This window comes from Vipera berus, assembly GCF_964194415.1.
Source record: "Vipera berus genome assembly, chromosome: 5".
NCBI classification, from domain to species: Eukaryota; Metazoa; Chordata; class Lepidosauria; order Squamata; family Viperidae; genus Vipera; species Vipera berus.
Genome location: NC_138207.1, coordinates 3,885,441 through 3,911,788, shown reverse-complemented (window position 1 = coordinate 3,911,788; position 26,348 = coordinate 3,885,441). Strand labels below are relative to the sequence as shown.

The 26,348-nt window shown below is 46.9% G+C and overlaps 1 protein-coding gene across 1 annotated transcript in view; it reads left to right on the top strand.

Moving 5' to 3' along the window:
- The window catches only part of NMUR1 (neuromedin U receptor 1), a gene marked incomplete at both ends in the record, with an annotated part of 81,719 nt that extends 60,474 nt beyond the window's left edge, over positions 1-21,245 (top strand). Inside the window, 2 exons of the mRNA XM_081329969.1 lie at positions 11,187-12,105; positions 20,788-21,245. Coding sequence (XP_081186095.1) covers positions 11,187-12,105; positions 20,788-21,245 — 1,377 coding nt within the window. The remainder of the gene's footprint in view (positions 1-11,186; positions 12,106-20,787) is intronic.
- Positions 21,246-26,348: the final 5,103 nt, after the last annotated feature.

Genomic DNA, 26,348 nt, shown 5'->3' with positions numbered 1-26,348 from the left:
GCTAAAACATGCAAGGAACGGCTGCTGGAATTGGGGATGTCTGGTTTAATGAAGAGAAGGACGTGGGGTGACAGGATAGCACTGCTCCAATATCTCAGGGGCTGCCCCAAAGAAGAGGGAGTCAAGCTCTTCTCCAAAGCGCCCGAAGGCAGGACAAGAAGCAACAGATGGAAACTAATCAAGGAGAGAAGCAACCTGGAACTAAGGAGAAACTTCCGAGAACAATTAACCAGTGGAATTCCTTGCCTCCAGAAGCTGTGAATGCTCCAACCCTGGAGGCTTTCAAGAAGAGACTGGATAGCCACTTGTGTGAAATGATATAGGGTTTCCTGCCTGAGCATGGGGTTGGACTAGAAGACCTCCAAGGTCCCTTCCAACTTTTTATTATTATTATTATTATTATTATTATTATTATTATTATTATTATTATTATTATTATTATTACTATTACTATTACTACTACTACTACTATTATTATTATTATTATTGTTATTATCTATTGTTATTGTTATTATTGTTATTATTACTATTGGCTGTCCAGTCTCTTCTGAAATACCTCCAGTGATGGAGCCCCCACAACGTCTGGAGGCAAGCAGTTCCACTGGTTAATTGTTCTAACTGTCAGGAAGTTTCTCCTCAGTTCCAGGTTGCTTCTCTCTTTGATTAGTTTCCCTCCGTTGCTTCTTGTCCTGCCTTCAGGCGCTTTAGGGAATAGCTTGACTCCCTCTTCTTTGGGGGCAGCCCCTGAGATACTGGAGCTACTGCTATCCTGTCCCCCCTCGCCCTTCTCTTCGTTCAACCAGACATCCCCAATTCCAGCAACCGTTCCTTGTATGTTTGAGCCTCCAGTCCCCTGATCCTCTTTCTTGCTCTTCTCTGCACTCTTTCTGTGTTTCTATCTTTCTGTTCCCCTCTCGCTACCATCTCTTTGCTCTCTCCTCTCCTCTGGGGCAGGCTCTTGAGCAGAGCGTCCAAACCATCAGCCCTTTTTGGCCACAGCCGTTTCCCCCAAAGTTACTTTTTAGAAAAAGAATGGCTAGACAAAGAATAATTAAGAGCAGCTGAATTTGTTTGAGCAGGGAATAGCTGTTGCTCAGCATTACAACTGGTTGTTATTTTTTTAACGTCAGATAGTGTATTATATATTCCTTATTATTCTGTGACTCTAGATTTTACTTTAGTTTTAACTAATCAGAACGATGTGGGGGGGGCCTTTTTAGCATTTTTTAAATGCACTGTTCCTTATTTATTACAGGTAGTCCTCGACTTAAATGAGCACAATGGAGCTCAAACTTTTATGTCGCTAAGTGATTTCCCCCCCCCCTATTTTACAACCTTTCTTTGCCACAGTTCTTAGGTGAAGTGCAGTTGTGAAGTTAGTAACATGGTTGTTAAGTGAATCTGGCTTCCCCCCATTGACTTTGCTGGTCAGAAGGTCGCAAGAGGGGATCACGTGACCCCGGGGGATGCTGCGACCGTCATAAACACGAGTCAGTTGCCGAGCGTCTGAATGTGTGACTGTGGGGACGTTACGACGGTCGTCCGTGTGAAAAATGGTCACGAGGTCCCTTTTTTCCCATGCCGTTGTTAACTTCCAGCAGTCACTAAACAAACCGTTGTAAGTTGAGGCGTAGCTATACAGAAGGTTCTAGATATTCAAAAATGATTTTCTCCTCTCTCTGTCTCTCTTTTCTTCCCCCCCCCCCTTTCTGCTGGTTCATGACCGCAGTAAAGTTACGTGATTTGATTCGGAAAAAAAAAGAATGGTGCATTTGCTTTGCTCCAGAGATGAAATGCGATTCAGGCCGGATGAGGCTGGTGTGTGCCCCTCCCCGTCTCCCCCCTTCCCACACCCTCTTATCTCCCCTTTCATCCATGAAAGGGACCCAGGTGGAGTTTTGTGGCTTGATTTTGGACTGGTAGCATTAAAAGGGCTGGAGGAAAATCACACACACGCACACCCATCAGCAAAGCCATTGCGGTGGGCAGCTTTGAGGTGGGTGGATCACAGCTATGAGTCACTTTCCTGTATGGGGGGGAGCAGGAGGGGGGCTGCAGCACAATGAATGCATCAGAACCGATGCTGACTTCCATCCAGTGTCGCCGGCTGTGAGTTGGGTGGCACCATCAACCTGTTTTAATGATGATGATGATGATAGTTGGAACTCCTTTTGCAGGTTAGAAACACCTGTGTACGATAGGCTAGGTTAGGTTAGGTTAGAATAGAATAGAATAATAAATAAATAAATAAATAAATAAATAAATAAATAAATAAACAAACCTTTATTGTCAAAGTACAACATGTGTACATTGAGATTAGCTGAGCCTCCCCCTGTGCTCTCTCCCCCCAACACACAGTGACAACAAACCCTCCATCCCACTGAATTTGTTTGAGAACAGAACAGAATAGAGAATAGAATAGAATAGAATAGAATAGAACATAATAGAGAAAGAATTAATAGAATAGAATAGAATAGAATAGAATAGAATAGAATAGAATAGAATAGAATAGAATAATAGAATAGAATTTGGAAGGGATCATGGAGGTCATCTAGTCCAACCCCCTGCTCAGACAGGAAACCCTACACCCGTGGTGGCGAACCTATGGCACACGTGCCACACGTGGCACGCAGAGCCCTCTCAGTGGGCACACACACTGTCGCCCTAGTCCTAGGCCTTCAGCTGGGTTTTATAAAACCTTTTCGCTTTAGGCCTCTGCCGCTGTGTGCAAAAAAAAAAAGAGAGAAAAGATTCAATCAATCAATTTCAACTTCTCGTGGGGAGAAAACGATCTTGCGAAGTTGGAATTGATTGATTGAACTTTTTAGTCCCACCCAGTCTGCCTTTACCACTGCAGCCACACCCACACGGACCCCTACGGTACATAAGTGGGTTTTGGGTTGCAGTTTGGGCACTCGGTCTCTAAAAGGTTCGCCATCACTGCCCTACACCATTTCAGACAAAGGAATCACAAGGGGTTTTTATTTTTGAGGAGGCAACTGGACTGATTTTTATTTTTAAGGAGGAAGAAAAAAAAAAGACGTTTCGCTTCCTGTCCCGGAAGCTTCTTCGGTTGCATCGGAAGGTATGGGAGATGGAAGGGCAGTTTTAGACAGTTGAGATTATTTGGTGTTTGTGTGTGGGGGGGAATGATAGGTTCTGACAGGATGGTGGGGGTAGGGGGGGGATGGAAAGGCTGTGTTTTCTTTCCAGCCAACTGGTCTTAACGCTCTCTTGAGAGCCTGGGGTTTCATCTGTGGCCTCAGTCGGAGGTGTGGAGCCTTCGTGGAACTGCTGCAAGGACTGCAAATTGTAAATTGGAGGTAGGGGGTGTCGAATTCTAAAAAAAATCCGTCCAGTTGCCTTTTCAAAATTTTAAAAAAAGCAGTTTTGAAACAAGTATGACCTGGATGTCTCAAAGGTTCTTGTTTTTCAGGAGGCAACTGGACTTTCTTGTTTTTGTTTGAAGACGTTTCGCTTCTCCTCCAAGAAGCTTCTTCAGCTCTGACTGGATGGCGGGCAATGGAAGGATTTATACTCCTTGCAGACAGCTGGTCATTTGCATCCTTTTAGAGAGTCGTTGAGGCCACGTGGAGGTCATCTAGGTGAAAACTGAACAGCCCTCTCTCAACAGAGGGGGAGGGTTACAACATAATCTGTCTCCAGTCCTTTCAGCAGTTCCAAGATGGCTTCACACCCATTTGCACCACCCAAGTGACCCTGAGGATACAGGTAAGCCTCCAAGTGGCCTCAACGACCCTCTAAAGCAAGGGTCCTCAAACTTGGCCCTTTTATGGCTTGGGGACTTCAACTCCCAGAATTCCTCAGCCAGACACGCTGGGAGTTGAAGTCCCCAAGTCATAAAAGGGCCAAGTTTGAAGACCCCTGTTTGTGGATTTCAACTCTCAGAATTCCTCAGCCAGGCATGCTGGCTGAGGAATTCTGGGAGTTGAGATCCACAAGTCATAAAAGGGCCACGTTTGAAGACCCTTGCTCTAAAAGAATGCAAATGACCAGCCGTCTGCAAAGAATATAAATCCTCCCATTCCCCACCGTCCAGTTAGAGCCGAAGAAGCTTCTGGGATGAGAAGCAAAACGTTTTCAAAGGAAAACAAAGTCCAGTTGCCTCCTGAAAAAGAAGCACCTTTGGGACAATGACAACCTGAGCATCTCCATAGACGTTCGTCCTCTACGTCTGTGTAAAAGAGACACATGATGCTTATAGGAATATATACAGCATCCTAAGCTGATTGGAGTTAATATTCTGTATTTTGTGTGTGTGTGTGTGTGTGTAAGCTGATTGGAGTTAATATTCTGTATTGTGTGTGTGTGTGTGTGTGTGTGTGTGATTTATTGTGCTGGTAAATGAAGGGATGTTGAAAACAAATGGGGCGTTGATCCCATGGGTGCAGCTGCCATCTTGACTGTTTTGACCTTAATCTGGGTGCTCTCCTGTGGTTAGCTGCTAGTTAGGGCACAGTCAAATCAAATTAATAGATCCTTTGAGAGTAGAAATATCTGTTGATTCCCCAGTCTGTTCAGTCCAGATTTATGTTCCTGGTATTGTCAATTGTGCCGAGATCTGATTTAACCCTTTTGCTTAAATTTGCATCCTTTACCTTGTAGCGCATGTATGGCAATGACAAACCATTTCAGCCAATATAAAAATACCAGCTGCAACATTACACCAGTATTATAAACGAGCAGTGATGACGTATCTTAAATCATGACTGGGTCTCTTTGGGAATGCGATGGTAGTTTGGGGATGAAACCTTGAATGACAAATGTTTTCTCCTGCCTCTAAAATCTGCCGAATGGAGAGTCAGAAAAATCAGTCTGGCTTTATTTCGCAAAGCCTTCAATTGGATCAAGTCGTTAATTAACCCGGGGATTTGTCCAAAGCTGGATTTCGATTTGTAGAATTTGGATGAGACAATATATCACCCCAATATAGTCCAATTACTCACAGGGAGACCCAGCCAGCAACAGACTCACTGCTCACGGCTGTGGAAAAAAAATACAAGATGCTACATCCGTAACTTTTTTCCCTTTACATTTCTAAATATTCCAAGCCCTTTTTGCAACAACATTCTAATCATCACAACTTAAAATCAGAGTCTCCTTTTTTCCCCCCAGTTTTGAGTGCAAAATCCAGGTGGAATTTCCGAATGGAAATTTCCCCGAAATTAAGACCTGGTCTTATATATATATTTTTCCCCTCCAGAATAGGCACTAGGTCTTAATTTCAGAGAATGTTGTACCTTAGGACCACTGCAGCTAGGCCTCGGACGCCCCGACACCTGTTGTGCCACTGCTTGACGACTTCTGCAGCCGTTTGCCATCACCTGTGGCTGGACGCCATGTGGCGCATTGCGCCGTTGCCGCTACTCAAGGGAGGATGCCGCATGCTGTTTTTGCACTGTTTCTGCTGCAGCCCAAAGAGCTATTCTCCAAAGCATCTGAAGGCAGAATAAGAAGCAACGGATGGAGAAACTAAGCAAGGAGAGAAGCAATCTGGAATTAAAGAGAAACTTCCTGACAGTTAGAACAATTAACCAGTGGAACTCCTTGCCTCCAGAAGCTGTGAATGCTCCAACAGTGGAGGTTTTTAAGAACAGACTGGACAGCCATTTGCCTGAAATGGTATAGGGTTTCCTGCCTGAGCAGGGGGTTGGACTAGATGATCATCAAGGTCCCTTCCAACTTTATTCTTATTATTATTAGCTTTGCCATCTCCACCAATTCCATCACCTTCACCATCCGTTCGTCCACTGTGGGAATTAGTGTAGAAGTAATTCTCGACTTAACAGCCACAATTGAGCTTGACATTTCTGTTGCCGCGGTCCAAAGAGTCACGCAGAGTCCTGCCGCGAGCAGCAGAAACGGCGCAAAGCACCATGCGGCATCCTGCTACGAGCAGCAGCAATAGCCCGAAGCTCTACACAACCTGCTGCCGCTCATAGCGGCACTGGTGTGCGATCCACGCGGCATGACAACTGTCGGGATGTGGGAGGCCTGGCTGTGGCGGTCCTACTGGTAAGGTAAGTGGGTGTGGGGCCCGTGGGATTGCTTCACCCCCGTCCTAACCCTTGTCCTAGCTTGATTTTTAGACGTGAACCTCGCCACCAAACTAGGGCTTATTATTGGAGTAGGACTTATATTAGGCCCACCCCTAAAAATCAAGCTAAGGGCTTATTTTGCAGATAGGACTTATATTAGGCCCACCCCTAAAAATCCAACTAGGGCTTATTTTGGGTTAGGGTTTATATTAGGCCCATCCCCCAAAATCAAACTAGGGCTTATTGTTGGTGTAGGCTAGGGGTAGGCAACCTTGGCTCTTTTATGACTCGTGGACTTCAACTCCCAGAATTCCTGAGCCAACCTGGCTCAGCTTGGAAACCCCTCCCTTTCCCCTCAGCATGGCTGGCTCAGGAATTCTGGGAGTTGAAGTCCACGAGTCATAAAAGAGCCAAGGTTGCCTACCTCTGGTGTAGGCCTTACTTTCGGGGAAACACGGTAAATTCTTCTCTTGGATTAAAACAGTTAACATTTAAAACAGAGCAACAAAGATGATTAGGGGACTGCCCCAAAGAAGAGGGAGTCGAGCTATTCTCCAGAGCGCCTGAAGGCAGGACAAGAAGCAACGGATGGAAACTAATCAAGGAGAGAAGCAAACTAGAACTAAGGAGAAACTTCCTGACAGAATAATTAAAAATTAACCAGTGGAACAACCTGCCTCCAGAAGCTGTGAATGCTCCAACAGTGGAGGTTTTTAAGAACAGACTGGACAGCAACTTGTCTGAAATGGTATAGGGTTTCCTGCCTGAGCAGGGGGTTGGACTAGATGACCTCCAAGGTCCCTTCCAACTTTATTATTATCATTCTTATTAACTTTGCCATCTCCACCAATTCCATCCCCTTCACCATCCGTTCATCCACTGTGGGAATTAGTGTACAAGTAATCCTCGACTTAACAGCCACAATTGAGTTTGACATTTCCGTTGCTATGCGAGAGATTTGCTGAAGTGGATTGTGCCTCGTTTTACAACCTACCCTGCCAGAGCTGCTAAGTGAATCACTGCAGTCTCGTTCACTTAGTAACGCGGTTGCTAAGTGAATCTGGCTTTCCCCCATTGACTTGGCTTGTCGAAAGATCGCCAAAGCTGATCACATGACCCCCGGGACACTGCAACCGTCGTAAGTATGAGTCAGTTGCCAAGCGTCTGACTTTTGATCCCGTGACCACGGGGATGCTGCAGCGGCCGTAAGTGTGAAAAGCGGTCGTAAGTTACTTTTTTTCAATGCCTTGGGAACTTCAAACCGCCATTAAATGAATAGTTGCGTAAGTTGGGAACTACCTGTCTTTTTCCAGCTTTGTGCAAATAAGATTTCTCACAGTGAACGATGATAATGAGAAAATACAGGTGTGACTTTAGGGAGAAATTGTGCTGGATTTGAATGAATGCCGTCCAAATTAGGTGACGCGAAAGGCTGGCTTTGAAGAGAAGCAGAGTGAGTGGACCTCGAAGAGTCCATAATGTTTGATGGTACATTGGCACTTCAAAAGAACGTCAAGGAAGTAAAGGGTGGAACTCCTTTTGCAGGTAAGAAACACCTGTGTAGAGTGGAATGGAATAGAATAGAATAAGGAACAGAACAGTACAGAACAGAACAGAACAGAACAGAACAGAACAGAATAGAATAGAATAGAATATATGGAATGGAACAGAATAAGAATAGAATAAGAATAGAACAGAATAGAGTTAGAAGGCACCGTGGAGATCATCTAGTCCAACCCCCTGCTCAGGCAGGAAACCCTATACCATTTCAGACAAATGTCTGTCTAATCGCTCCTTAAAAACTTCCAATGTTGGAGCATTCACAGCTTCTGGAGGCAGGTTCTTTCACTGATTAATTGTTCTAATTGTCAGAAAATTCCTCCTTAGTTCAAGGTTGCTTCTCTCCTTGATGGGTTTCCATCTGTTGCATCTTGTCGTGCCTTCGGTTGCTTTGGAGAAGAGCTTGACTCCCTCTTCTTGGGGGGCAGCCCCTGAGATATTGGAAGACCGCTATCATGTCCCCCCCTCGTCCTTCTCTTCATTAAACTGGACATACCCAATTCCAGCAATAGTTCCTTGTATGTTGGGTTCCACTGTGGTCGTAAGTCGAGGACTACCTACCTGTACTCTGGGGACTATTAGGGAGGAACTGTCTTAACCCTCGTTCTCTCACACCTGATATCTGGGGCTGAGTTGCCTCCTCCTTTTCTGTAATGCAGCCTCTCCCACCTGGCGACACACCTCCTCACTGCATCCCATCGCACAGGTGGTGATGGGTGATGGTCAAAGAAATCAAGATAGTGACCGTCGCCGTATGATTGAAGCCCCACCTTTTTTTTTACACACACAGGATAGGGCCTTGATCTGCCATAGTGATCCCCTTCTCGTCTTTTTTCTTCAGCTCCCTGGGGTCGTGAGAATCGGGCTCTCGATTATATAGTTATTTGTCAAAGTTCTGACTGACAAACCCAACCAAGCAAACACTGCTGAGACATTCCGATCTCGTAGCGTAAAATTTTATTGAGTACATCATTTCGGCACTTACGAAAGCAAAACCAGCTCTGACAAAAGCCCAGTCAAGCCCTTAGTAGTGAAAGCATAGCATTCTCTCTCCTCCCTCTGGATCAGGTCACGATGCCCAATTAAATGCAGCAATGTTGTTATGAGAAAGTGTCTCTGGGTCTGGCCAGACACCTGGTGAACTGTCCTTGGTTCCCATGGTCCGCTTCCTTCATCCTTGAAGTCTGCATTCCAATCCATTTCTCTCCCCCCACTGCCCCCCCCGAGTTCGTTGGCAAGCTGAGAAGCAATAATTGTTGCAGCAGGAAAAAACACCCCCCCATGCTTTGAGACTTGATAGTCATGGTGAGTTTTAAACCTCCCGTTATGGCTGTTCCTGCTTCTTATGCTCTTAATTTGAGGAGGAATAAAGATTCAAAAGAAATGGAAAGTGGTGGGAAGTTGTTAATTTTGACCAACTGTTCGAGCCCCACAAGGTAAGTCGGCTTTCTGCGATGGAAATCAAGGCCACCCAGTTGAGTTTCACGGCAAATGTTGACCCGTACCTTTATGGCAGCTAAGTTGCCCGATGTTGTGATTATTCCTGTGCTTTTTCTCTCAAATCCTAAACATTTCAATCTTCTGCAAAAGAATTAAATGAGGCCGGGTAATAAAACTCTTGTTTACTCGACTTTCCCCTTTATTTCTCTTCCCTAATTTCCCAGCTGGCCCAAAATTGAGAGTTGTTTGTATTCCTTTAACAACCAGCAGCTTGTGATTTTGTGACTGTCCTCTCTCCCCCCCTATCCTCCCCCCCCGCTTCATTTGGGGATTAAATTTTTAGTAAAAAGTGCTGCATGTCCACTTTTTAAATGCCGTGAAAATAACGAGCGATGGCATTTTTCTGCACGAAATAAATTACGTGCCAGTCATTTCCAGCGGTTTCGGTACTTTAATTTGAAATGAAAGCAGGGCTAAATGTTCTTCTTTTTTTTGTCTTGCAAAGAGGGGAGCTTGTGATCAAACGGGCTGCGGGAAGTCCTTGGCTTTTACAACCACAGCCGATCCCCCCCCAAAAATTTCCATTGCTAAGCAAGACAGCTACGAAGTGAGTTGCGCCTCGTTTATGACCTTTTTGGCCCCAGTTGTTAATCATTGCAGTTGTTAAGGACGCTGCAGGTGTCATGAATGTGAGCCACCCCAATTTTTGATCCTGCAGCCGTGGGGGATGCTGCAGCGGTCGTAAGTGTGAAAAACGGCCATATGTCACAATTTCTTGCGCTGTCGTAACTTTGAGTGGTCACTAAACAAATAGTGGCAATAGTCACTAAACAAATAGTGACTCCCCTGTACAGGAAGTTGGCTACCGGCGTCTTTGACTTATGACCACAATTGGAAAAGGAATCCTCGCTAGACGTTGTACTTGTGAGTTGAGTAGAACCGATTTTACGGCGGATTTTTTTTCCAGTGGTCGTTAAGCGGATCGGGTGGTTATTAAGCACATCACATGATCTTTAAGCGAATCCGGCTTCCCCAGTGGGTGTTATTTTTATGTTTTGCTGGAAACCAGCAAAAAACACACACACACACACACCAAAACAACTCACAAATGGTGATCCTGGAGAAATTTCCTGACAAGTTAGAGCCATTAATCCATGGAACGGAAGTTGCCTTCAGCAGTTGTGGGTGCTTCGTCACTGGAGGTTTTCAAGAAGAGATGGGACAACCATTTGTAAGGAAATGGTATAGGATTTCTTGCCTGAGCAGGGGGTTGGACTAGAACAGGGCTTCTCAACCTTTTCACCCATCGTACCACTTTTAGGATATGGCAACATTCGAGTACCACCAGTCACCTAGCAAGGTGTCAAAAACGTGATGACCAAAAAAAAAAAAAAGGAAAAAAAGGGATAAAGTACAAGTAGTCCTCGACTTACAACAGTTCGCTTAGTGACTGTTCGAAGTTACAATGGCACTGAAAAAGGTTCCCCACAAGCCACAGCTGAGCAAGACACCTGCCTGCCCGCCTGGCGGCGCTCTTCCTCCTGTCCGAGGTTGTCATTGTTGTGAGCATTTCTGTTGAGGATTGGCAGCGGGGATGGGGTGGGGGGGTGTTTGGTTTTTATTTCCCCCCCCCTCTGCTGGGTGGTTGCAGCAGGTTTCGGTCCCTTCACATGACCCTGGGACACTGACCTTCATAAATATGAATCAGTTGCCAAGCATCTGAATGTAAATCACAAGACCCTGGAGATGCTGCAACATTCCAGCTGATCGGCGCTTCTTCTGGGCTCAGAAGGGTCAGGATTAGCGCTGAGCTCCAGCTGGATCCTGGCGCTGATCCTGGCGCTTCCGCTGAGCCCCGACAGCCCTGCAGCTCCAGCCGTCTCTCGCTCAGGCTTGTGCGGTGCTGCCACCGGTTCAGCTCCTTCCCCTCCCCCGCTACCACTTCTCTAGGATGGTTGCGTACCACCTGCCAGGTGCCAAGGTACCACAGGTGGTACCCGTACCACTGGTTGAAAAGCCCTGGACTAGAAGACCTCCAAGGTCCCTTCCAACTTTTGTCGTTGCGATAGTCTGATGCTAGCCTTCAGCTTCGCCCACACGTCACTCACTCTTCTTCTCTCCTTCCAGTCTGAAGTCCTCTCCCTGTCTTCTGCCGACTGCTCCAAGCTGGACTTCTGCTTCTCCCCCATGGAGCTGCTGGACCCAATGGCTTCTGGAGACTTGTGCAACGGCAGCGCGCCGGAGGGCAAACCGAGGTCCTTCAACCCCGAGGTCCTTAACATGACGGCCGAGGAACTGCGCGTCAGATACCTGGGGCCCCGTCGGTCAGGTTTTTTCGTTCCTGTCTGCACCACCTACCTGCTGATTTTTGTGGTGGGGGCCGTGGGCAACATCATGACCTGCCTGGTGATCATCCAGCACCGCTTCATGAGGACACCCACCAACTATTACCTTTTCAGCCTGGCCGTCTCGGATCTCCTGGTGCTCCTGCTGGGCATGCCGTTGGAGATTTACGAGATGTGGAGCAACTACCCCTTCCTCCTAGGGGCCGGGGGCTGCTGCTTTAAGACCCTGCTCTTCGAGGCCGTCTGCTTCGCCTCCATCCTCAACGTGACGGCCCTCAGCGTGGAGCGTTACATCGCGGTGGTCCACCCGCTCAAGGCGAAGTACGTGGTGACCAAAAACCATGCCCAGAAGGTGATTGTCATGGTGTGGGTCCTCTCCGTGGTCTGCTCCATCCCGAACACCAGCCTACACGGGATACAGACTCTCTATGTGCCCGGATGGGGCGTCGTTCCCGACTCGGACACCTGCACCCTGGTCAAGTCCCCCTTGATCTACAACCTCCTCATCCAGATCACCACCGTCATCTTCTTCTTCATCCCCATGGCCATCATCAGTGTCCTCTATCTGCTCATTGGCCTGCAGCTGCGGAAGGAGAAGCTCCTGGAGGCTCTGGAGGCCAAATCGGGAAGCCGGTCGGACTACCACAACCTCCGTCTCCAGCAGAAGAAGGCTCGGCGGAGGCAGGTGACCAATATGTTGTGTAAGTTGAAGGGGAAGCCCCCACCCCCAAGGATCGAGAACCGGGATCGGGGCATCTGAGGAGGCTTCCAACTGGGTCGACCTGTGGAAGAAGAACAGGCTGGTGGGTTTGGTTTACTGAACGTTTCGTTGCCAGGCTAGGTAACGTCTTCGGTGGCGTTTAGAGGGTGTCAGTGTCGGCGTTCTTCTGTGGATAAGGGCTCCAGGCGTGTGTCTTGTCAAGTGAGAGTCTTGGGATGGGCCAGGTGTGAGTCATCAGAGATGGGCTTACGATGGGATGGGGAGGACACATGAGGTCAGGGTCTTTGGGAGGTGAAGTGCTGGCTATGGGGACTTGCGCGGGACGGTTGAAGCTCGGTGCCGTCCCTGGTTGGCTGTGTAGCAGATTTGGATCCTGAGGGGGTTTGTCGACCCACAACTGTTCTGTCTCAGCCTGTGTACGTCCTTGTTAAATGCACAAGGACAAAAAAAAAACCTTTTGCCAAGTAGGCTGGAGACTCAGAAAAAAAGAAACCCCTTTTAATATTGGTAACAAACCCGCCAAATGGTCCAAAAACAAAAAGCAACAAAATGAATGAACCTTTATTATCAAATTACAACCATGTATACATTGAGATTGGCTGAGCCTCCCTTCGTGCCCCCCCCAACTCACAGTGACCACAAACCCTCCATCTTATTACACCATGTGAGCTAATTGCACAACACACCGGCCTCGCAAGTCAGTCACGCATAAAATTATAAAATTATTTCCCGTTCAGGAGCCTAACAGCCCATGGATAAAAGCTGTTCTTCAGCCTGTTGATACGGCTGGCTGTACTTCTGAATCTCCTACCCGATGGTAGGAGAGTAAAGAGATACCGTCCCGGGTGTGAGTCGTCCCTGAGAATTTTCCTCACTCTTCCAAGGCAGCGAGCCCTGGCGAGGTCATCCAGTGGTGTCAGGGAACAGCCCACAACGTCTTGTGCTGTGCTCACCACCCTCTGTAATACTTTCCTGTCCGCGGCTGTCAGACCAGCGTACCAAACCACAATACTGTACGAGAGGATGCTCTCTATAGTAGACCGGTAAAAGAGGGTCATTAGCCGTTGTTCTACCCTGTTCTTCCGCAAGACCCTGAGGAAGTGGAGTCTCTGTTGGGCCTTTCTGGCCACCTGGGTTGTATTGACTTTCCAGGTAAGATCTTCGCAGAGGTAGACTCCGAGGAATTTAAAGGAGGAGACTCTATCCACACAGCCCCCCCCCCCCGATGTAAAGTGGGGCAGGTTCCTCCTTTTTCCTCCGGAAGTCTAGCACCATCTTTTTCTTCTTGCCGATGTTCAGGTGCAAGTTGTTGTTGAAACACCATATGGATAGTTTTTGTACCTCCGCAAAACAGAGAATTATTCACCGGCAATGCCAACAGAACAATGATCCCATGAAGTACTTTGCAATGGTTGCCTTCAGCAACCAGCGCCGCCCACACATTCCCTTTTTGTAATTCAGTCCTCAAGGCGTGGCTTCTCAGTGCCTTCTCCGGAGTCGCCCCATTGCCTTCCTCTGGCCTACTCTCCTGGCCTGTCTTCATTTGCGGGCGTCTCTCAGGTTCTCCAGCTAGGCGTCCTCCAAGTCCAACCCGGCCTCCCCACATCCTAAGCACGAGCGGAAGGGCCAGGCTCCTCACTGGAATGTAAGTCTTGGAGCTCATCAGAGCCTTCCTCTGACACTGATGGTTCCCGGGCCCCTCCTCCTCCTCAGATTCCCCGGACTCAGCTGTTGGGATCACAGGCTGGCATGGAATCACAACAACCAGCCTATGAACCCTTCAGGATCGAAATCCACCGCACAGCCAACCAGAGACGGCCATCCCGTGCAATCCCCCACTCCCACCAGCACTTCACTTCCTAATTACCCCGACCTGGCGTAACCTCCCTGTCACAAGGCCCATCACGAGCCTCTCACTGATTACTCACAACTGACCCATCACAAGACCCTCACCTGACACACCCACACCTGAAGCCCTTACAAACAGAAGAACACCGACATCCCCTCAACTCCGCTGAAGATTTAAGCCAGCCTGATAACGAAACGTTCGGAAACCAAACCCACAAGCTCGGAGAATGAACCTCCGCCTTGTCCTCCACCCGAGCTACAGATATTCACCACACTTGCAAAAAAACCCTTTTTAAAAATTTTTAAATTTTTTTTAATCCCATTTATATCCCGCCCTTCTCTGAAGACTCAGGGCAGCTTACAATCTAAGCACAAATCAAATGTGCTTAGCAATAGCCTTCATTCTATGTATATGCCTGCTTATTAGGGCTTTTGCCCCCCCCCCCAAATGGCATTTTTACAAAGTCAGCTTAATTGCCCCCAACAATCTGGGTCCTCATTTTACCTACCTCGGAAGGATGGAAGGCTGAGTCAACCTTGAGCCTGGTGGGATGCGAACCTGCAATAATTGCAGGCAGCTGGTGTTACTTAAGGAGGCATTAGCCCACTGCTCCACCAAGGCTCCACCAAACCCACAAGCTCGGAGAATGAACCTCCGCCCTCGTCCTCCACCTGAGCTACAGATATTCACCACACTTGCAAAAAAAAAAAACTTGTGTCCTCTGAGCTCGGTGATTTTTTTGCAGACGTTTCGTTACCCAGCTAGGTGACGTCATCAGTGCCAGAAGGGAGGAGGAGGAGGAGGACTGTGGGGTCCTGGGTGCTCTCTGAGCTTGCTTGTTTTCTAGTGGACGTTTCGTTACCCATCTAGGTAACGTCATCAGTGCCAGAAGGGGGTGGGGAAGAGGAGGAAAACGACAACAATGATGGCTTTGGGGTCCACGCTGCTCTTTGAGCTGACAGTGGGTTTTTCGCAGACCTTTTTTTTGGTATATATATTTTATTAATTTTTATAAAATAACATTCTTTAGTATATTGGCAAACAGCATGCTGTCTGGATTCGTGTGTTTAAAAAACAATCCGTAGTAATTAGTTTCTATGTTTTCATAATCACGCTAGTTAATAATATGTTTCTTACGTCTTCACTTCACCCAATGGTCGCCTTCTTACTAATACGTATTTAATGTTACATAGTACATATCGCATCCCTTTCTCTAATTCGTTTTTCTAGCCGTTGATAAAAAATTGTCCCATGTTCTAAAGGGGGGGGGGGTCCCCAACCCCTGGTCCGTGGACCGGCACCGGGCCGCGGCATGCCAGCAACCAGTCCGCACAAAACAAGGAAAGCCCCATCCGCAGGATGCCGGCAGCACACAAAACCACACACACACTCCGCTCCGCGGAAAAACTTCTCTCTATGTAACCGGTCCCTGGTGCCCAAAAGGTTGGGGACTTCTAAAGTAGACTGAATCTTCTTTCTCTTTTATCTTCAATCTCAATCTGTCCGTTTCTGCAATCGTAGGATTTTCTTAATGAGTTCTCCTTCCCTTGGTAGGCTTTCATTTTTCCAATATTGAGCAAATACTCACGGTTGAACTGTGGTTCTCTCAGCTGGGTGGTTTGCTTGCAGACCTTTCATTAGCCCTCTAGGTAACATCGTCAGTGGAAACCCCACTCCCTTCTAGCACTGATGATGTTCCTTAGTTGGGTCATGAAACGTCTGCAAGAAAACCACCAAGCTCAGAGAGCACCAAGGACCCCATAGTCTTCCTTCTCCTCCTCCTCCCTTCTAGCACTGATGATGTTCCCTAGTTGGGTCATGAAACGTCTGCAAGAAGTCAACCAAGGTGAGAGAACCACAGTTCAACCGTGAACTATAGAGATTCTCTTCCACCAAGGTTGGACATCCCCGGAGTACACGATTCTCCATAATCTCTTCCAATTCTGGGGTTCCAACTGATATTTTCCCCAAACACTCCTGGAACAAGATCACCAAACTCCTCGTTAGGACTGACTTCCCCATGTCTGCAGATATTCCTCGACTTAACAACCGTTCATTGAGCGAGCGTTCAAGTTACAGCAGTATTGAAAAGTGTGACTTACAGCCGGCCCTCACCATTTAATGACCGTCGCAGTATCCTCCTAGTCCTGTGGTCAGAATTCAGGCACTTGGCAACCGACATACATTTATGAGAGTTGCGGTGTCCTGTGGACACGTGATCCCCGTTTGCAACTTTCCCAGCCGGCTTCTGACAAGCACAGCCAATGGGGCAAGCTGGATTTGCTTAACGGCTGCATGAGTTGCTTAACAGCCATGCCAAATAAGGTGGTAAAATGGGTTATAATTCACTTAAGGACCACCTGTCTCAGCCGTGGAAATTCTGCTCCCAGACTTGGCATAAATCAAGGACTATCTGAAGTATTCCCTCCGTTATTTTTATTATTATTATTATTATTATTATTATTATTATTATTATTATTATTATTATTATTATTATTATTAGAAGAAGAAGAAAGTAAGTTGGAAGGGACCTTGGAGGTCATCTAGTCCAACCCCCTGCTCAGGCACGAAACCCTATACCATTTCAGGCAAATGGCTGTCTAGTCTCCTCTTAAAAACTTCCAGTGTTGGAGCATTCACCACTTCTGGAGGCAGGTTGTTCCACTGGTTAATTGTCCTCACTGTCAGGAAGTTTCTCCTTAGTTCTAGGTTGCTTCTCTCCTTGGTTAGTTTCCATCCGTTGCTTCTTGTCCTGCCTTCGGGCACTTTGGAGAATAGCTTGACTGCCTCTTCTTTGGGGCAGCCCCTGAGATATTGGAATACTGCTATCATGTCACCCCTCACCCTTCTCTTCGTTAAACTAGACATATCCAATTCCAGCAACTGTTCCTTATATGTTTTAGCCTCCAGTCCCCCAATCATCTTTGTTGCCTTTCTCTGTATTCTTTCTAGAGTCTCAACATCTTTTTTACATTGTGGTGACCAAAATTGGATGCAGGATTCCAGGTGTGGCCTTACCAAGGCATTGTAAAGTGTTATTAGTACTTCACGTGATCTTGATTCTATCCCTCTGTTAATGCAGCCTGGCATTGTGTTGGCGTCATCTATCAATTTCATCTATCAATCTTCTAACCCAGAGTTAGGCAACCTTGGCTCTTTTATGACTCATGGACTTCAACTCCCAGAATTCTTGAGCCAGCATGGAGGAACCATGGCCCCTTCATGACTTGTGGACTTCAACTCCCAGAATTTCTCAGCCAGCGTGGGGGAAACTTTGGCCCCTTCATGACTTGTGGACTTCAACTCCCAGAATTTCTGAGCTAGCGTGGCTCAGCTTGGAAACCTCTCCCTTTCCCCTCAGCACGGCTGGCTCAGGAATTCTGGGAGTTGAAGTCCACGAGTCATAAGAGAGCCAAGGTGGCCTACCCCTGTGAATCTAACCTAATTATTCAATTCCAAAGCTTGCCAATAACTCCGTTCCGTTCCGAGCAGAATAAAGCCTCGGCAAGCCGCGAAAGGGAGGGAAATTGTGAATACAATATCGGAGGGCAAGAACTGATGAGCAATTTGCTGCCAAGCTTCAGCACACACGCTCGCTGCTATAAGTATTATCGAATGCAAATGCATGCAAATGCATGCAAATCACTTATTCTCTTTCTATTTTTATAGTGTCATTGTCACACTTAGACGGGGTCTCTTTGTATCGTATTTCCTAAGTGAGCCACTAAGAGTCAATTTGATTGCGGAGGGACACAAATGTGCCTATTAAATGCATCCAGTTTTGATTACTTTGCTATGAAATAGATGCTGAAACTCTTTCTAGAGTGCAGAGAAGAGCAACAAAGAGGATCAGCGGACCGGAGGATAAAACATATAAGGAACGGTGGCAGGAATTGGGTATGTCTAGTTTAATGAAGAGAAGGACGAGGGGGGACATGATAGCAGCCTTCCAATCTCTCAGGGGCTGCCCCAAAGAAGAGGGAGTCAAGCTATTCTCCAAAGCGCCTGAAGGCAGGACAAGAAGCAGCGGATGGAAACTCACCAAGGAGAGAAGCAACCTGGAACTAAGGAGGAATTTCCTGACAGTGAGGACAATTAACCAGTGGAACAGCTTGCCACCAGAAGTTGTGGGTGCTCCATCATTGGAGCTTCTCAATAAAAGGTTGGACAGCCATTTTGTCTGGAATGGCATAGGATCTCCTGCTTGAGCAGGGGGTTGGACTAGAAGACCTCCAAGGTCCCTTCCAACTCTCGTTATTCTGTCTTACATAAGCGTACATTTCAGCAGCAAAGCGAAGCGGCTGATTTGAACAGCCTTTCAAGTACATGTCCAGATCTGCTCACCGCTGGAACCCTGTGTCGCCCCTCCAAATTATTTTCCCCTCAGCAGGAGGGAAGAAACGGGCGACAAATCGTAGTGTTGCAATCAGGCAGAAAATTAAGAGGCTGCTAGCAAAAGCTGAAAACGCAGCATTGCGAAACGTCTCGGCATTTTCACAGCCCTACACTGAGCAAGCGGAACCTGCTAATTTAATTACCCCGGAGTCCCTCCGTGAGATTGACAAGCGCTTTTTGAAATTGGATGCATGAATATAAAAATACACAAATCAACCTCTTTTCCTGAAATTGCCCAACCCGGGAGAGCCGTATACCGACAAACAGATTTGCACCAGACAGGCAAGAGGTGCAGATGCTGAGGAAAATAGCCCGAGGTGAATAGGTACCAAAGTTGCGGGGCTGTGTAAATGCCGATTTGGAGATAACGTTTGCCTCCAGAATTTGTGGATGCTCCAACACTGGAAGTTTTTAAGGAAAAATTGGAACAACCGTTTGTCTGAAATGGGATAGGGCTTCCTTCCTGAGCAGGGGGTTGGACTAGATGACCTCCAAGGTCCCTTCCGACTCTGTGAGTCTGTTAGATGTTAACTGACTAGAGCTGGGCTCAGCTTTTTTTTTTTACCACCAGTCAAAGACTGGGCGCAGTAGAAGTGAGGGATCTGGCAGACCGAGGAAAGATGCGGTGATTCTACGAACACCGAAGATTTCCAGGCAAACTATAAGAGTTCCTGCTTAAAAAGACTCCTTAAGAGGGTTGTGTTGTCGACACAACAATCAAGGTGTGCGTGGACCTACAGGTAACCCTCAATTTACCAGCACTGCCTTAGTGAGCATTCAAAGTTGCAACAGCGCTGGAAAACCTGATTTTTTGCAATCGGTCCTCACCTTTACGACCGTTGCAGTCAGTGGGGGAATCCGAACCAAATGATTTCCTTAACAACTGCGGTGACTCCTTTTAAAAAAAAACCAAAAATGGCACAAATTGCCTGCAAGACACTTAACAACTGCCTTACTTAGCAGTGGAAAGTCCACTGTGGTTCCAGTTGTGGTTGTAAGTTGTGACCTTACCTACAATCTAGAGCAGGACGTTGTCAGAACGCCAGATAAGATGTGTAAGCAGAATATTAGGCTTCACTATGAAAAGGGAGAAGTTGACATAAGAGAAACTTTGGTCCCCTAAATATAAAAATACTTGGAAATTATAAATAATAGCGTCAGTTCGAATATTGATGGGAAATTAAAGCCTCGAGGGGGAAAAAAAAACAATAACAGGACATGGATTGTATACAAGGATTAAACGCAAACGCAATTAGGATATGTATAAGCTAGACATTATTGGTAACTGTAAAAAAGGTGTTTTTATCTAGTTGATAATAATAAGATTTGCGCTAGCCCAATATGAGATAGCAGATAGTAATGGAAAAAAAGAGAGGGGAAATGTTTGATGTTGTAACATGAGATTTATACTAAAGACTTATGTACGCTATGATCAACCCAGCCGTCACGTTGCTTTTTAAACACCCAATTGTAAAATGAGAAAATCAGTAAAATACTATATAAAAAGTAGCCATGATGACCCCAGAACATACATGGCAATGTCATGGTCCATGATGAAGCCACGTACTTTGCCTTCCCTTATGGATGCTCAGGGCAACGGCCCAGATGTCAGAAACCCCCCCCCCATTCCCACAAACTTGCAGGCAACAACATAAAGCATGTGAGAAAGGACCAAGCTAGAGGTGAACCGCTTCCATATTTTTGCCAGCAAAACTGGTTGGGCTGAGTCTATGAAGAACCAGGGTCTGAATTTTATTTCATTTTTGTTTTATTTCTTGTGTGTTCCATCTCTTCTTATTTTGACAAATAACTCAAGGCAGTGAACACAATCCAACTCACCTTCCTCCACTGATTTTTTCTCCCCACAACAACAACCACAACCCTGTAAGGTGGGTTGGGCTGCGAGAGTGTGTGACTGGCCCAAAGCCACCCAGCTGGCTTTCATTCTTAAGGCGGGACTAGAACTCGCAGTCTCCTGGTGATTGGTCCAATGTCACCGAGCCGGGCTTTCATTCCTAAGGCAGGACTAGAACTCGCAGTCTCCTGGTGATTGGTCCAAAGTCACTCAGCCGGGTTTTCTGCCTAAGGCGGGACTAGATCTCGCAGTCTCCTGGTGATTGGCGCAAAGTCACCCAGCCAGCTTTCATGGCTAAATCAGGACTAGAGCTCACTGTCCTGGTGATTGGCCCAAAGTGATTGGCTCTACAATCATCATCATCCTCCCCCCCTCCTCCCGGCACTGATGATGTTACCTAGTTGGGTAATGAAATGTCTGCAAGAAAACAGACAAAGCCCACAATTTAACCTTGGGCTAGCTTCTCCATCGATTGGCTGGAATGGAGGAGGACCTTCTCCATTGGCCAATCGGTCCCCAGGTTCCTCCCTGATAACGCTGCTTCCCTGTCCTTGTCCCCCCAGTCGTGCTGGTGGTCGTCTTCGGCATCTGCTGGGCCCCCTTCCACACCGACCGGCTGGTTTGGAGCTTCATCACTCACTGGACCGACCGGATGCAACACATGTTCCAGTACGTTCACATCATCTCGGGGGTCTTCTTCTACCTGAGCTCAGCCGCCAACCCCATCCTCTACAACCTGATGTCCAGCCGCTTCCGCGAGATGTTCAAGGACGTGATGTGCCACCGACGCTTCCAGAAACTGGGCTCCCACAAGCGTTCGCCCAGCAGCATACGCACCACTGTGCGCAGCACCGTTTTGGAGCCTCTCCCGGGGAACCATGGCTTGGCCCTGTCTGACTTGGAGGACAACGAGGGGGACCTTGCGGGGGTGGACAACATGGGCGAACGAGAAGACCCCTATCTCTTAGGGCTTTCCCCCAACCGATCGGTCACGTCGGTTGCCTTTCATGCAAGGCGCTGAAGTTTGCAGCCGGAGTGCGTCCTCGACTTAACAACTGTTTATTAAGTGGCCGTTCAAAGTTACAACAGCGCTGAAAAAAAAGGGACTTAAGACTGTTGGGCTGTGGGTTTGATCTCCGAGCTTGGCGATTTGGCTGCAAAGCTTTCGTCTCCATTCAGGGGGAGGTGGGGGAGGGCCATCTTCTGCGCGCTTGGACATGTACTCATCTGTCAGAGCACTGGCCTTTAAATACCTTTATGTGTGACGTAAATTGGTAAAATTGACCTACAACCGTTTTTACATTTGTGACGATTGCAGCGTCCCCAGGGTCAAAATTCGGATGCTTGGCCACGGACTCGTATTTATGACGGTTGCAGTGTCCCCTGGGGTCATGTGATCCCCTTTTGCAGCAAGCAAAGTCGATGGGGAAGCCAGATTCCCTTAACGATGGTAACAACTGCGGTGATTCGCTTAGCAACTGTGGCAAGAAAGGTCGTAAAATGGGGGCAAAACTCCCTCCACTGTCTCGCTCAGCAGTGGAAGTTTTGGGCTGGGTGGTGGTCATAAGTCAAGGACTATCTGTACAGAATAGCAAGAGTTGGAAGGGACCTTGGAGGTCTTCTAGTCCAACCCCCTGCTCAAGCAGGAGATCCTATATACCAGGGCTTTTCAACCAGTGGTACGGGTACCACCTGTGGTACATTGGCACCTGGCAGGTGGTACATGATCATACTAGAGAAGTGGTAGCGGGGGAGGGGAATGAGCTGAACCTGTGGCAGCACCACACAAGCCTGAGCGAGAGACGGCTGGAGCTGCAGGGCTGTTGGGGCTCAGCGGAAGCACCAGGATCCACCTGGAGCTCGGCACTGATCCTGGCGCTTCTGCTGAGCCCAGAAGAAGCACCAAACAGCTGGAATGTTGCAGCATCTCCAAGGTCTTGTGATTTACATTCAGACGCTTGGCAACTGATTCATATTTATGATGGTCACAGTGTCCCAGGGACATGTGAAGTGACCAAAACCTGCTGCAACCACCCAGCAGAGGGGGAGAATAAAAACCAAACACCCCCACCCCACCCCTGCTGCCAATCCTCAACAGAAATGCTCTCAACAATGACAACCTCGGACAGGAGGAAGAGCGCCGCCGGGTGGGCAGGCAGGCAGGTGTCTTGCTCGGCTGTGGCTTGGGGGGCCCTTTTTCAGTGCCGTTGTAACTTCAGACAATCACTAAGCGAACTGTTGTAAGTTTTTGACACCTTGCTAGGTGACTGGTGGTACTCAGAGGTTGCCATATCCTAAAAGTGGTACAGTGGGTGAAAAGGTTGAAAAGCCCTGCCCTATACCATTTCCTTACAAATGGTTGTCCAATCTCTTCTTAAAAGCCTCCAGTGATGGAGCACCCACAACTTTTGGAGGGACGTTTTCACTCCATAAATTGCACCATCCACGACGAACCCAATGGATAAGAGCAGCTATGCCAGTAACAAGCTTTAAACTAACCAAGCATGGCAGATTGTGTGAATGCAATTGTGCGAATCCTTAACTGAATTAAAGGTGATGCGGGAACACACAGAAGGGAATGTAAACAACTAGTGCGGGGTCCGGAATCCTGATACTTTGGCTTATGATTCCAAGGCGTCAGAAGGAGGCTGGCATTGCATAATGAATAAATGACCCGTTCGTGTGAAAATTGTGTCGTTCTTCCTTTACGGGTAGTCCCCGACTCACAACCTTTCGTTTAGTGACCATTCAAAATTGCAACGGTACTGAAAAAAGGACCGTTTTTCACACTTAACAACCGCTACGGCACCCTCATGGTCACTTGATAAAAATCCAGACACTTGTCACCTGACTCGTATTTATGACGGTTGTAGTGTCCCCCCCGGTCACATTATCCCCTTTTGCGACCTTCCGACAAGCAACGTCAATGGGGAAGCCAGATTCATTTATAGACCGTGTTCCTAACTTTAAAACAGCAGTGATTCTCTGATCAACTGCAGGAAGGGAGGTTGTAAAATGGGGCAAAATTCACTTAACATGTGTTTTACTTAGCAGCCGAGACTTCGGACTCAGTGGCAGCCGTAAGTTGAGGACCACCTGTTGCTCTATATTATTATCTTCACCCTTAAATATTTTACAGGTGACTGTTAAATTGCTAAAAGGGAGTGCTACCTGTTCTCTTTCCTGAATTAAAACGATCTTTGATACTCTTTACACCTTCTGATATTGATCTCTCTCCAAAAGGAATGGAATAGAATAGAATATTGCTGGAAGGGACCTTGGAGGTCTTCTAGTCCAGCCCCCCGCTCAAGCAGGAGAACCTACACCATCTCAGACAGGTGATTGTCCAGTCTTCTTCAAAACCTCCAGCGATGGAGCGCCCACGATTTCTGGTGGCAGGCTGTTCCACTGGTTGATTCTCCTCACTGTCAGGAAGTTTCTCCTTAAATCCAGGTTGCTTCTCTCTTGGGTCAGTTTCCGTCCATTGCTTCTTGTCTTGCCTTCAGGTGCTTTGGAGAATAACGTGACCTCCTGGTCTTTGTGTTAGCCCCCCCCAAATACTGGAAGACTGCTTATCATGTCACCCCTATTTCTTCTTTTCTCTAGACTAGCCAAACCCAAGTCCCGCAGCCGTTCTTCGTACGTTTTGGTCTCCAGGCCTTGGATCATCTTAGTTAGCTCTTCTCTGAATTTTTCTCGACATCTTTTTTGTGATACAGTGACCAAAATTGGCTGCAGTATTCCAGATGTGGCCTTACTAGGAAGGGGGGGGCTGCATTTCCTAGCCACAGGCCTCTCTGTATTACCACTCTTCTCAAAATGTTAAAACGCGTTTCTCACCACTCTTTTAGCACCCTCACTGGAACAAGGCCGCAACAGTTGTTCCTGTTTCTGAGGCAGTGCGATTGCAAAAAAAAAAGTGTGTGTGTGTGTGTGTGTGTGTGTGTGTGTGTGAGAGAGAGAGAGAGAGAGAGAGAGAGGGATCAAACTGTTGTTTTCAATAAGAGTGCAGAACCAGTGGGAATTTTAGCATTTTATTTTATTTTATTTAAGATAACACGATTGCAGATCAGACCTTGCTTGCATTCACAAGACCGGTAATGAGCTAGCAGCTGTCCACATGCAACAGAAAGGAAAGGCGGGGGGGGGGGGGGAAATAAAAGAAAAAGAAGGGCATTAATATTAAGACTGGAATAGAAGAACCTTAATGCCGGTTGCAGCTCAGCATTGTGACTCTTCCTGGCTGACCCCCCACACGGATGCACGCAGGCACGCACGCACGCACACACACATTCACTGTGAGCTGGGAATCCCATCAGTTCTGGTAAGTTTTTCTTCTATGGGGTGACTGTGTTTTTTCTGTGGTGCCTATGGGAAAGGCCTGTCACACGGTTTGAAAGGTGTCTGGTCCTGCTTCTCCTCCAAGGAATCCGAGAAAATTATAAAGAACGTTGGTAATTTGTCTTAAAAGAGGAGGGGGGAACTCGTGAGCAGAGGGTATAATTCAAACAAAGCTGCTATCTATCTACCTACCTACCTACCTACCATCTCTTTGACCTCCAAGGTCCCTTCCAGGTCTATTCTATTCTATCCATCTACCATATCATGTCTCTATCTATCTATCTATCTATCTATCTATCTATCTATCTATCTATCTATCTATCTCTATCTATCTATCTATCTATCTATCTATCTTACCTATTTCTTTATATCTAGTATGTCTTTATCATATCCCTCCATCTATCAATCTATTTGTCTTTATATCCGTCTATCATGTCTTTAACATCTATCTCTATATCCATCTATCATGTCTTTGTATCTATCCATCTATCGTGTCTTTAACATCTATATGTTATCCATATCTATCTATCGTCTTTACCATGTATCTGTCGATCTATCTATATCTATCCATTGATCCTGTCTGTCTTATCATCTCATCTGTCTGTCTCTATCATCTATTTGTCTGTCTGTCTGTGACTACCTGTAATTTCACATTTAAATGAGGTTGCTTCCCCCACCTCTGCTGAAAATGGATGATGACGTCCAGATTTTAATTCTTTATTATCTTCATGATCGGAAGTTACGGCAGACTAGGGACTCTTCAGACGAAAGACTCCTAATTTACTCAGGTTATGCAACAATAGTGATTAGCATAAGATTCAGGATCACTGTGACCGTCTTATTTCTGAATAACCTCTTCCTGCTCCTTAATTAGATCCAGTTGCAGCTTGTTCCTCTTCTGTGTAATTCCCCAGCTAAAAAACAGATGCTGCCCTTGGTGATTTATTTTCAAAGAGAAAGAACTCAGTCTGCACCTCACCCATCTCTTAGGGCTTTGCGTGGTCGAATACACACACACACACACACACACACACACACACACACACACAGGCTTGCTAACAAAGAATAAAGGGAGACCGATATGATCATTTCAAAACAACTGCTTAAGACGCAGTCGGCCCAGGTTCGAATCTCAGAAGGGTATGGCTGACTGATGAGAACAAATAAGTTTGAAATGATCATATCGGTCTCCCTTTATTCTTTTTTAGCAAGCCAAAGAAAAAAAAATCACACAAATATGAGCTGCCACTACTGTGGCTACTGCCTGTAGATGGCCTTGGGCTAGGCTGAAACAGGAAATAAGATTTGTCCCGTGTCTGGGACTAAGCAAGTGTATTCTGAATGCTTAACAAAAAAACATATATATATATATATATATATATATATATATATATATATATATATATATATATATATATATAGGTGTAGGTATAGGTATAGGTATAGGTATAGGTAAAGGTAAAGGTTTCTCCGCACACGCGTGCTAGTTGTTTCCGACTCTCGGGGCCGGTGCTCATCTCCGTTTCAAAGCCGAAGAGCCAGCGCTTGTCCGAGGACGTCTCCGTGGTCATGTGGCCGGCATGACTGGACGCCAAAGGCGCACGGAACGCTGTCACCTTCCCACCGTGGTGGTCCCTATTTTTCTACTTGCATTTTTACGTGCTTTCGAACTGCTAGGTTGGCAGAAGCTGGGACGAGTAACAGGCGCTCACTCTGCTACGCGGCCCTCGGGATTCGACCCGCCAAACTGCCGACCTTCTGATCGACAAACTCAGCGTCCTAA